Source organism: Esox lucius, chromosome 20 (assembly GCF_011004845.1).
Source record: "Esox lucius isolate fEsoLuc1 chromosome 20, fEsoLuc1.pri, whole genome shotgun sequence".
In the NCBI taxonomy this organism is placed as follows: Eukaryota; Metazoa; Chordata; class Actinopteri; order Esociformes; family Esocidae; genus Esox; species Esox lucius.
Window position 1 is genome coordinate 19093524 of NC_047588.1, and position 13766 is coordinate 19107289.

A 13766-nucleotide genomic window follows, 5' to 3' on the forward strand; every position below is an offset into this window, starting at 1 on the left:
GCTCGATGCGCTTTTTCTGTTTGGAATGTATGTCCTTTGTCGGCTTCCATAGCTACCCAACCAAGAAAAAATGGCTGGGTGGATGTGGCTTCGCTGCTTTTTTGGGCCTCATCTCCAACGAATTCACCGGTCACCGGATCAGTCACGACCCGAGGGCAGAGCCGGGAGGAGGGTAGGGCCATTGAAGTTGCAGTGCATGTCTTTCTGACCCACAGGACACCAGAATATAAATGCGTCTTTGTTCAGCGCTACTGCAGCTCGCGTTCCGGTCCGGAACTGTCAGTCTGTGTTATTGAAATGGTCCTGTCAGTCTCTTAATGATAAGACGAAAAATACTACATAGTTACATTTAATGAATTAATTCTTAACAAAGCTATTTAGTTCGCCTTTACAACGGATTCTCCAGGTAGACAGCTGCTGCTTTCGTAATGTTGCAGATGAACATGCTAGCGTGCATGCAAAGTTAAACCTTATAGGTAGCTAGCTGATTAATGGGTGGAGATAAATACAGCTTGTCTAACAACTTTCCATTTCTTTTTCAAACCCCAGGGATGGACTTACCAACCCAAGAGCCTAGAGAAACACACAGACAGCATCCTCGGATGGGTCAGTACTGTATGAAGCTATACTGTACAAGAGACTTGAATTCTTGCTCATTTTTGATCAAGACTGTTTTTATTACTAGCTCTAATTCCCTCCCATGCGGTGGCCTGTAACACATTGGATCTATGTTGACATCCAATGTGTTACATTAAGGCGCACGCTCACACCGTTATCTCTGCTTACAGTACTTTCTGTTAATATGTAACGGTTGTTGTTCATGTACTCCCTCTAGGCCTCAGCTCTGTGGTCTTTGTCCTACTACAGCTCACCTCTCCTCCTCTGCTACCTATACAGAAAAGGTAGTGTGTGTGTGTGTGTGTATATATATTCAATACTGAAACAATGGTGCCAGTACAGACATTGGGTAATTATTTCATTTGATCATCTTTCATTTGACAGCCTTTTAAGAGGCATATTTCCTGTGGGTAAAAGCTCTGTAAAGTTCTGATGGCTCCAGGCACTGGTACCACAGGCTCTGTAGTAGTATAGGGACCAGTGTATCGACTACTGTATATTTTGGGCCTTTCTCTGACACCGCCTGCCGTAAAGATCTAAGATGAAAGGGTCCTTGATGGTAGTGGTAGTCATTGTGTTGTGTAGTTTTTGTAGCCCTAACAGTTCTGTGTTTCAGGCTACATCTGCAGCAGTAAGCTGGTTCCAGTCAGTCAGTATGTGGGAACAGTACTGGTCTGTCTCCTTGGAGTTGCCTGTCTAAGAGGTGAGAACATTATGCTTCAACAGCTGAACTGGATTTGTCTGCTTTGGAACCTCATTTTAGAGGAGGTAGTGTGTGGTGTCCATCTGCTACACAGGCATGTTTTGTATGTCTAGACTACTGGTAAGTACCGCAGCGCTCCTCTGGGTTTAGTACTGAGGTATAAGGTGTAGGGTTACACAAAAAGGTACACTCCTCTCTTTTTTGGGAAAAAGTCCCTACAACTCAGGAGTTCAATGGTAGACTATTGATGTCATAAAGCTGTGCTGGCCTGCACAGCAATCAACCCTTGTTGTTCTGCAGAACAACTAACTTCCAAGCCTCGGACACACACTTTTATGCAGTATGGTTGTACAATGAGGTAGGTCCTCCCATTATGCTAATTTTTGGATGGATCCTTCCCGAATCTTCCACCATTGGTTCTTTTGTACAACATATTCTCTGAAGTCATGGTTTCTTAGATCTCTGAGCTCAGGCTTATTTTTCCAAGGCGTTAAAGGACAAGCCACAGGTCATTCTAACATCCACGTGAATTATATTGTCGCTCATTAGACACAGCAGTACAACAAGAAGCAAAACAGCTGTTGACCTTCACACACAGAGAAATCCAGACTTTGTACCGTATTCTTCATTAGCCTCTCTTTCTTAAAAATTAAATGTGGAAAAATCTAAGACAATTAGACTGTTTGGAAAAATAATATGAGCCCTGGTTAAATGTGACATGGTTTAATCTTTCATAAATGAACACCCAACTGATATGCAAGTGATCACGAGATGTTCTGTCTACTCTACATCAGGTTAACGTAAATAACTTTTTATGAAAAACCTCTCTCTGTCTGGTTGTCTCCCAGGATGGGGTAGATGGAAGAATTCTGAGTATCAACAATTTATCTCCATTCTGGAGGAAACCAGGAAGACCAACACACCTAGCAAAAAGGTAATGCTGCTATGGCAACATCTTGTCTACAGTGCAACGTCTCAGATGACCCCCTACTCCCTGGTCCACATATGGTTAATTATATGTAACCTGTCCGTATTTTATCAAGCCTATTTTGCAAGCAGTTGGATACAAACAAGCCACATCTATTCTTTCTAATCCCTAATATTCTTTCTGTAGAAAAAACTGGGTTGCTATGATTTCGACTTCTCTCACTGGCCGGCAGACTTCAGCTGGAAAGAAGTTAGCAATCTGTGAGTTTGCGTATTGTAAGCCTTTTATAAGTTTGTAAGCAAGTGTCTGAATGTATATTGTAACAGTAAGCATCTGTTTTCAATGTATATATTAATTCTAGAGTGCCTTTAATGTTCTGGGTAAATTGCTGTTTGACAGGAAACTGCCTTCCAAGGCAGGAGTGTCTCTACTGAAGCCAGAGGCCCGACTGAGAGGGGCAGCAGACAGCGTGCTCAATTCTGTACGCACTCTACCATGCCACATCATCAGGTATAGACTCAATAATACACTACACTCTACCATGCCACATCATCAAGTATAGACTCAATAATACACTACACTCTACCATGCCACATCATCAGGTATAGACTCAATAATACACTACACTCTACCATGCCACATCATCAGGTATAGACTCAATAATACACTACACTCTACCATGCCACATCATCAGGTATAGACTCAATAATACACTACACTCTACCATGCCACATCATCAGGTATAGACTCAATAATACACTACACTCTACCATGCCACATCATCAGGTATAGACTCAATAATACACTACACTCTACCATGCCACATCATCAGGTATAGACTCAATAATACACTACACTCTACCATGCCACATCATCAGGTATAGACTCAATAATACACTACACTCTACCATGCCACATCATCAGGTATAGACTCAATAATACACTACACTCTACCATGCCACATCATCAGGTATAGACTCAATAATACACTACACTCTACCATGCCACATCATCAGGTATAGACTCAATAATACACTACACTCTACCATGCCACATCATCAGGTATAGACTCAATAATACACTACACTCTACCATGCCACATCATCAGGTATAGACTCAATAATACACTACACTCTACCATGCCACATCATCAGGTATAGACTCAATAATACACTACACTCTACCATGCCACATCATCAGGTATAGACTCAATAATACACTACACTCTACCATGCCACATCATCAGGTATAGACTCAATAATACACTACACTCTACCATGCCACATCATCAGGTATAGACTCAATAATACACTACACTCTACCATGCCACATCATCAGGTATAGACTCAATAATACACTACACTCTACCATGCCACATCATCAGGTATAGACTCAATAATACACTACACTCTACCATGCCACATCATCAGGTATAGACTCAATAATACACTACGCTCTACCATGCCACATCATCAGGTATAGACTCAATAATACACTACGCTCTACAATGCCACATCATCAGGTATAGACTCAATAATACACTACGCTCTACAATGCCACATCATCAGGTATAGACTCAATAATACACTACGCTCTACAATGCCACATCATCAGGTATAGACTCAATAATATACTACGCTCTACCATGCCACATCATCAGGTATAGACTCAATAATACACTACGCTCTACCATGCCACATCATCAGGTATAGACTCAATAATACACTACGCTCTACCATGCCACATCATCAGGTATAGACTCAATAATACACTACGCTCTACCATGCCACATCATCAGGTATAGACTCAATAATGTGTAACTATAACTACTGGTTATATCACTTACTGTAGCTGTTCTCTCCCTCACGCTATCTTTGTCACTCTAGTTTTCTGATAGCCCACTCGTTTGGAAGGAGGATGCTGTATCCTGGCTCTGTATACCTCCTTCAGAAAGCTATGAGACCCATGCTACAGCAGGGACAGGCTAGGCTTGTAGAGGAGGTAGGTCTCCACACAACCAACATACACTCATTCACCACAGGAACCTAACATGGATTCATACAGTATGTTCAACATGTCTTTTTTACCCATTTCTGTACATCCCTCCCTTTCTTTTTTCGCTGCAGTGTGAAGGCCAGAGGAATAAGCTGGTGGCTTGTGATGGCAATGAGATTGACACCATGTTTGTGGACCGCAGGAGAGTTGGAGGAATGCAGGGGCAGACTTTGGTAAGGACCTGCACTAGGCTCTGTAGAAACTACAACCCTGTTTCCAAAAAGTTGGGAAATTGTGTAAAGAGAAACAGAATGCAATAATGAAAAATAGTTCAAAGACAAAAAAATATCAAATGTTGAAACTGAGACATTTTGTTTATTGAGAAATACATGCCCACTTTGAATTTGATGCCAGCAACATGTTTCAAAAAAGCTGGGACATGGGCAAGAAAAGACTGAAAAGGTTGTGTAATGCAAAAGAAAACCCTGGCGGAACATCTCACAACTAATTAGGTAAATTGGCTACAGGTCAGTAACATGATTGGGTATATAAAGAGCATCCCAGAGAGGATGAGTCTTTCAGAATTGAGGATGGGGAGGGGTTCCCCACTCTGTGAATGACTGCGCTGGCAAATAGTGCAACACTTCAAGAATAACGTTTCTCAATGTAAAATTGCAAAGTGTTTGGGGATCTCGTCATCTACAGTACATAATATCATTAAAAGATTCAGAGGATCTGGAGAAATCTTTATACACAAGGTATGAGACTAAAACCCAACATCGGATGTCTGTGATCTTTGGGCCCTCAGACGGCACTGCATTAAAAACAGACACGATTCTGTAGAGGACTGTAGTTCACTGCATATCTGTGAAGGCACCATTAATGCTGAACAGTATTATACAAGACAAGACAATGCCAAACCACATTCTGCACATATTACAGCAGCATGGCTCTTTAGTAAAAGATATGGATGCAACACTGGCCTACCTGCAGTCCAGACCTGTCACGCATTGAAAACATCTGGCACATTTATGAAATGAAAAATACGACAAAGGAGACCCCGAACTGGTGAGCAGCTGAAATCCCTTATCAAGCAAGAATGGGAAAACATTTCACTTTCAAAACTACAACAAATGGTCTCCTCAGTTCCCAAACGTTTACAGTGCTATAAAAAGAAGAGGTGATTCAACACAGTGGTGAACATGCCACTGTCCCAACTTTTTGAAACGTGTTGCTGGCATCAAATTCATAATGGGCATGTATTTTTCCAAATACAATAATATTTCTGTTTTAACATTTGATATGTTGTCTTTGTACTATTTTTCAATTAAATATAGGGATAGATAATTTGCTTCTGTTTTTATTTGCCTTTTACGCAGTGTCACAACTTTTTTGGAAACTGGGTTGTACATCACTAATGATGCATCTGGTAAGGATCTGGATTACATTGGGCTCTGTAAACCATAAAAACATTACTATTGATCAGCTTCCCTGAGACGGTTTCTGACAGTTAGTGCTGAAATGTTTTGGTTGTGCAAATGTATTGCCAAATTCTCTAAAAACGTGTTGGAGGCAGCTTATGGTAAACAAATAAACATTCCATTCTTTGGCAACATCTCAGAGTGGACTTTCCCGCTGTCAGCTTATAATGTGCACACTCTTTCAAGATGTCAGACATCTCAGAGTGGAATTTTATTGTCCCCAACAAGCTGCACCTGTGTAATGATAATGCTGTTTCATCAGCTTCTTGATTTGCCACACCAAGTGGATGGATTATCTTGGCAAATGAGAATTGTATAATTTAGTTCAACCTGATGGGACCCATTTATTTAAACTGAATAATTATGTACTTAACAGTTGGTTGCCTTGGATTTTGGGTGGATGTGAGACTGTAAAAGACATGCAGACCAGAAGTTAGAGTTTGGTACATAGAAAACAAACTCCATAAGCACAGATGTATGTCTTTGCCTTAAATGACTGACAAAGGTAAATTGCTTTATCTGGGTCCTTTTGATTGTTTTGCACAATTTGCCATGTACATTTATTTGAATAGAGATTATTTAATGAATTAAAAATTAAAATAAATTAGAACAGAATAAATGGCTGTTTACCTATCTTGTTCATGTGTTTGAATCTGCCATTTGTCAAATTAGTGAACGAGGCATGATGAATTTAGCCAGTGTTACAAGCTATGTGCAGTCGTGCCTGCAGTAAATAATAAATATGGCTAGGCTACACCGGAAACCTTTAGCTATTAATAAACTTGAAGGAGGAAAGGATAATGATATCTACATTTCATTTAGAATGACAAGTATTTCTATTATGACTTTTGGTGAACATAGTATGAAAAAGAGAGCCTGAAAAATACAATTCTATAGACAAAAGTGAATAATTAGCTGGAAAATATTTCTGAAAACCATTCTCTAGTCAGTCACAGCCAGGGATGTTATAAGGAAAATGCTAAAAAAAAAAAATGTAGGACCAAATCCATACTTTTCAACAGAAAATACATGTTAAATATTACAATTAATTTCCAGATGTGAAAATAATGTTAGTGGGCTTGCAAAGGAATAAATGTTATAAAAAAAAGAATCTGACAACTCTTAGTAAATTCAGTCTCCGATGTGTTTTGGGTTGGATCTGGTCCACCACAGAAACGTGATTGGTTATATTGATTTTCCAAAAAAATGACCAGATCCTCAGAGAATTGTGTAAGAATTTGACGGATCCAGCAGGGTGGTGTGATCTGTGAAGGCCCGTAATGTGTCTGCTCTGTGCCTCGCTGCAGGTGATCTGCTGTGAGGGGAACGCAGGCTTCTATGAGGTGGGCTGCATGAACACCCCGTTGGAAGGTAAGGAACGCGTTGAGATCTGGGCTCAGGCCTGTTTCGTTTTCTCACCATTTAACCAACAATGCGCCTCGATACTGAAGCAGTCTGTTGTCTGTGTGTTGTCTGTCCGTGTGGCAGGTGGGTACTCTGTGCTGGGCTGGAACCATCCTGGCTTTGCAGGAAGCACGGTGAGCATCAGTGTCCCTGGCTCTGGGCTACATCATGCTCCTGTGTTAACAGGTTTCTAATGATCAGAGCAGTTTGTCCCTGTGCCATACTTCCAGTGTGACTGCTAGAGAGTGAATGGGCGCTATGTGGAACAACTGGTTCGTCTGGAGGGTTTGCGGAGGGACTCAACAGTACACAGCTTCTGATCTGTTCGTTCCCACGTCCTGTGTTTCAGCAGCCCGTTGATGTGTGCCTCCATGTGCATTGACTAGTAAAGGAGGAAATCTCTCTGTTTCTCAGGGTGTACCGTTCCCCCAGAACGAGGCCAATGCCATGGATGTGGTGATCCAGTTTGCAGTGCACAGACTGGGCTTCAATCTCAGGGACATTATGGTCTATGCGTGGTCCATAGGGGGATTCACAGGTAGGGCCTGTGTTGGTCAACAGCGTGGAAGTCATAGCGGGGTCATAGCTGTGGATGGGACCGGTGGCACCAACTCATCTATCTCTGTCCTCTTCTCTCCGGTCACAGCCAGTTGGGCGGTGATGTCCTACCCAGAGATACAGGCTGTGGTGTTGGACGCCTCTTTTGATGACCTGCTGCCTCTGGCTCTGAAGGTCATGCCTGACAGTTGGAGTGAGTCTCACAAGGGTTATACACTAGGTCACAGGTCAAGGTGTGGAAAAGACCAGTTTGTAGTAATGTCTTTGGACATTACAGTTTGGGTAATACTTTATTCTACTAAGATACTAGTATACTAGTTATTTTACTTCTGCCTGCCAGCAAAACCTTTACTTGCAGTGTTTTTCTGGTGTTGTAGGTGTTTGGTTCCCTACATAACAATGAAACTGTGTTTTAGGGCCGCTTGTGACTCACACCGTCAGGCAGTACATGAACCTCAACAATGCAGACCAGCTCTGCAAGTGAGTGTGATGCGCGACTGACACAAACGCACTGCATCTACGCCCAGAGCCGCTGTGAAGGTTGTGACCATGACATTTGAGTTTTTCCTTAGGTACCAGGGACCAGTGCTTCTGATTAGGAGAACCAAAGATGAGATAATCACCACCACGTGAGTGACTGTGAATAAAGGACCAGCTTCTGTTAGTGTCTAGCCAGTGGCTGGCTTCACTAACTGTGTTTTGTTTCAGGGGTCCAGAAGACATCATGTCCAACAGAGGAAACGACCTCCTGCTTAAACTTCTCCAGTTTCGGTGGGTTGTCACAGAGGCCTGGCCTTGTCTATCTACACTCAACCTTGATATATTCTTTGACTGGAATTTCTGATGATGTCATATCCACAGGTACCCCAAGGTGATGACAGATGATGGAGTCAGGGCAGTCAGGGCGTGGCTGGGAGCCTCTAACCCCTTAGAAGAGGCATCAGTTTACAGTAGCTATGAGGTGGACGATGACTGGTGCACATCGGTCCTACAGTCCTATCAGTCGGAGAGAGGCCAGTTCTTCCCATGGAGCGTCGGTAAGAGACCACAACTTGACAGTACACTTAACGATGAATACAGTCATTTAGGATTGCTTACCTGTCCGCCTTCTCTGCATAGATTGTCTCTGTGCACGTGTTTATAGTAGTGGTTTTCCCAGAGGACAGAAATACACAGTTAAACTCTTTTTCAGGTGAGGACATGACACTAGACGGAAGACGACAGCTGGCTCTTTTCCTGGTGAGAATCTTGACTTTCATCTTCTACTGTTTCCCCTTTCTACAACATCATGTCTTCTATCCCTCCGTCTCTACAACATCATGTCTTCTATCCCTCCGTCTCTACAACATCATGTCTTCTATCCCTCCGTCTCTACAACATCATGTCTTCTATCCCTCCGTCTCTACAACATCATGTCTTCTATCCCTCCGTCTCTACAACATCATGTCTTCTATCCCTCCGTCTCTACAACATCATGTCTTCTATCCCTCCGTCTCTACAACATCATGTCTTCTATCCCTCCGTCTCTACAACATCATGTCTTCTATCCCTCCGTCTCTACAACATCATGTCTTCTATCCCTCCGTCTCTATAACATCATGTCTTCTATCCCTCCGTCTCTACAACATCATGTCTTCTATCCCTCCGTCTCTACAACATCATGTCTTCTATCCCTCCGTCTCTACAACATCATGTCTTCTATCCCTCCGTCTCTACAACATCATGTCTTCTATCCCTCCGTCTCTACAACATCATGTCTTCTATCCCTCCGTCTCTACAACATCATGTCTTCTATCCCTCCGTCTCTACAACATCATGTCTTCTATCCCTCCGTCTCTACAACATCATGTCTTCTATCCCTCCGTCTCTACAACATCATGTCTTCTATCCCTCCGTCTCTACAACATCATGTCTTCTATCCCTCCGTCTCTACCACAGGGTGGTCAAACCGGTTCCACAGAGTGATGAGTGTCTGCAGGTTTTCCTATAAATTGGTTCCCAGTTCAGACCTAAACAAGTGAGGGTAGAACCTAACCACTTAGTGACCTTATTAATCAATCATGTTCAAGGTGAGAGCAAAGACCTGCAGACACTCGGCCCTCCACGGAACTGGTTTGACACCTCTGCTCTAGACCATATCTTGTCTTCTCTCACTCTATCCAACGTCTTGTATTTTCTTTCTCACTCTCTACGGCTTGCCTTCTTCCCTCTCTATAAACACGACTTCTAGAACTTCTATTCCCCTCCTCTTTCTGAATCGATAAAAACCTTTCTACCTCTGATCTTTTTCTCTGACTAACAAATAGCCAGCGTTTGTCTTACCTGTCCCCTCTGTTAAAATGGAGGTGGTGGAGTGTTCATTACTGTGCATGCTGCGGAACACTGGAGGTTCCCATAGTAACCAGGTCACCTGTTCTCTCTGTACGCCTGGTGTAATGTATTTCTACTACGCTCTGTGCATATTGAAGCCATTTACTACAGAATGAGAGGGACAGGCAACTTAATCACTTCCTACTAATGCTGCTACTCTTATTCTGAGGTGGCTGACTAATGTCTGCTAAATTACATAGGTGGGCTTCTGTCAAATTCAGACTGACTGAGTAAAGTAAATATCATCCAACAAGTTCCATTGATCTGAAATGTGCTCGTTTATTGATGGTCCTTTTTTTTTTCTCCATTGCTTGTTCCCTCTCTTCTTTTATCAGGCAGGGAAATACATGCGCAACTTTGAGACGACACACTGCACTCCTCTCCCCTACTCTGAATTTGCTACCCCTTGGAGTCTGTAGACCGATGGATGAGCAAGGAGTTGTAGAGGTGTCTAGGAGCCGGGGAAGACTAACGAATCAGAGGGTCAGCATGAAAATGTTCATTTTATTTTGTCTGAATGTTATTTATGGATCTTTGGGAGGGGTTCAAGGCTGATCAGATGATGTTTTTGTTGTGTTAAGACTGTCTGTTGTTCACATACATACACTCCCGTCCTGAAGGAGGCTCTGGCCCTGAAGTCTGTACCTTCGAAATGCTTCCTCACTTCCTCCCTTCCATGAAGTCAATGTTTTCGGTTGAAGATGGTACAAAATAAAGCCTCCAGGCTATTGCTTTTCTCTATTTTTCTTCAAGGAAGGAAGGAAGGAAACCTCATACAAATAATAAAACAGGTGCTCTCTTTCACCCCTTTCTTCCCTCCATTCTTATTTCTCTGGCTGTGTTTTTAAAAAGATCAGTAACAATTATTCAACGTAATGTAAGCATGACCTGGCTCGATTCAGCCTGGACATGAAGATGTACCTTTTCTAAATACAGCCAGGCCAGCCATACTTCTATTCCTTTCACTTGTTTTCTCACATGGACATGGTCTTAATAAACAAATCTGTATCCTGAAATAAAAAAAATAATGCTGTAATTGTTTAATTAAAGGCCCAGTGTAAAATGTGATATTATTTTGTATATTTCCACAAAGGACAAAATAACAGATGGTGGTAATGCCTGTTATGTAAGAGCTGTATGTAAATATAAAAACCTGTTTGACAGGGAAGTGCCCAGGATTGTGTAGGTTAGTAATGCCACTTCATGCTGTACCAACCCCTTGTGGCAGCTTGGACGCGCGTAAGCTTACTCCAGGTAGAATGCTGAAGAGTACATTCCTTCTGACACATATCATGTGAAACCCAATACGTCCCCACTCCCTTACACACTTGCTGAACCTCGGGAGACACTTGTGACTTCAGCAATGTAATTTTTCCACTTTTAGATAATAAAATGAGCATGACATTTCTGCAAGGTGGGACTTTTCAGCTGCAAGCTGAACCATCTGAGAATTCCACAGAAAACTTTTGTCTAATATGGCCACCAAATTCATCAACATGGGGTACTGGTCAAATTCCCAGGTAACCCTGAATGACCCACCTGACTCAAGGACTAATCAAACCATGGCCAAAGGCTTACAGAAATACTTGGTCACTATGTTTTTCTCTTTCTCAAAAAGTGAGTTTACAACTGTAACCCAGATTCTGTGAGAGTTTCAGGTGTTTCACTAAGATACCATCCAGGACACCAAGATGTGCCTCAATGGAGGGAGGCATCCGTCCTACCCTATGTAAGGGCTGACCCATCCGGGACACCTACCCTATGTAAGGGCTGACCCATCCGGGACGCCTACCCTATGTAAGGGCTGACCCATCCGGGACGCCTACCCTATGTAAGGGCTGACCCATCCGGGACGCCTACCCTATGTAAGGGCTGACCCATCCGGGACGCCTACCCTATGTAAGGGCTGACCCATCCGGGACGCCTACCCATCCAGGACACCTACCCTATGTAAGGGCTGACCCATCCAGGACACCTACCCTATGTAAGGGCTGACCCATCCAGGACACCTACCCTATGTAAGGGCTGACCCATCCGGGACGCCTACCCATCCAGGACACCTACCCTATGTAAGGGCTGACCCATCCGGGACACCTACCCTATGTAAGGGCTGACCCATCCGGGACACCTACCCTATGTAAGGGCTGACCCATCCGGGATGCCTACCCTATGTAAGGGCTGACCCATCCGGGACGCCTACCCTATGTAAGGGCTGACCCATCCGGGACGCCTACCCTATGTAAGGGCTGACCCATCCGGGACGCCTACCCTATGTAAGGGCTGACCCATCCGGGACGCCTACCCTATGTAAGGGCTGACCCATCCGGGACGCCTACCCTATGTAAGGGCTGACACAGGATTTCCCAAGTCATAAAAATACTGTCTCGTCGTCATTCATGCCGTCTTAGAGAACCAGGTTATGGTCATAAGTTCTCTTTCCAGTAATTGGTGTGGTATTTCACTAGATGATATACTGGTCGTTTCCAGACAAGCTGATCTTGACAATGACTGAACTCTGGCATTACTCAGAAAGACAGGCCTTGCCTCTGACCTAACCATTACACCAGTATGAGCCAAAGTCACTATGACACAGAGCCTGGCAAAGTCATGAGCCCAGACCTGTTCAGTCAAGATGAAACATGGTTTATGACCTTGGGGATGCAGGGTTGGGCCACAATGACACCTGATTGGTAACAAAGCCAGACTGTACATGACGGGCGCACTGAGGAAGTGTTAACCAAAAAGACCTTAGATAAAGATACACAAAAACAGGTGGACTGCAATCATACAACATGGGGAATGTGAAGTACTCCAGTATTGATTCAAGGAAATAAAGCAAAATTACAAGTCTAAAAATTTTCTTTCGCAAGACATTTTCAAAAGGATTGTTTTTCAGCACTTTGTGCCCTCCCCTTGAGGGACGATATAGGACGTCTGTTGAACATTCCTCTGACCAGAATCAGCTGTGATCCTTGGGATACTTATGGACTGCCCTCTATAACTGAAAGCTTTAAATGGAACATTCAGGACCAGAGATTGAGTTGGCAAAACAGATTTTGACATCAGTTTACCTTTCTTTGTGGATTTCCATGTGTGCTTTCACTCATTGACTTGCAGTAAAATCCACATGCTCCTGTCAGAGGCAACCAGGTTTTGGGCTAAATATTATGTTACTGGTGAATTCCATAATCCTGCTGACTTTCCCTTGGCCTCAGGACCTCAAATGTTGATGGTGCTCTCATTTCAACACCATCAACATGTGTGCTTGGCCAAAGAAGTCCTGTAAAGGCATTGAGTTAACAGCATTGCCAAATGGACTGGAACCAACTTCGCTTAGATTATATGAACACAGAGCAATTTGGCTGCGCGCGGCAGTGGTCGTTTGAATGTTGAAGTCCTCTGCGGCGTGCTTGACAGCCTGGCCTGAGGAAATACGTAATGAAGGCATAGACATGCCCTGGGGAGAGGACACAAGGCCGTTGCCAGAGTTCCCCTTAAAGTGGTGCAGTGGTGTCCATCTGGTTTCCCCAGCTAGCGCTAGTCGTAGCTCAGGATTCCATTCTGGGGATGTCTATTAAATGTGTTGGGGCCCTGCTGGTTCCGGTTGGCTTGGCGTGCTGGCCTGACGGTGGGGAAGGCTCTTTGGTGTGAACACGCCACAGAGCAGACAGGAGCCGGGGAAGGGCTTCCCAGGCATGTCAGCGCCACA

General features: G+C 43.5%; 1 protein-coding gene across 1 annotated transcript; it reads left to right on the plus strand.

Moving 5' to 3' along the window:
* Positions 1–24: 24 nt before the first annotated feature.
* Positions 25–10787, plus strand: abhd16a (abhydrolase domain containing 16A, phospholipase). The gene is made up of 19 exons (XM_034289171.1): positions 25–172; positions 550–606; positions 836–902; positions 1235–1321; positions 2170–2255; positions 2436–2509; positions 2649–2759; positions 4136–4250; positions 4376–4477; positions 7033–7096; positions 7214–7263; positions 7544–7667; positions 7776–7880; positions 8104–8167; positions 8260–8316; positions 8396–8458; positions 8549–8724; positions 8880–8926; positions 10393–10787. The coding sequence occupies exons 1-19, from the start codon at positions 71–73 to the stop codon at positions 10474–10476; spliced, it is 1635 nt and encodes a 544-aa protein (XP_034145062.1). The 5' UTR covers positions 25–70; the 3' UTR covers positions 10477–10787.
* The last annotated feature ends 2979 nt before the right edge of the window (positions 10788–13766 follow it).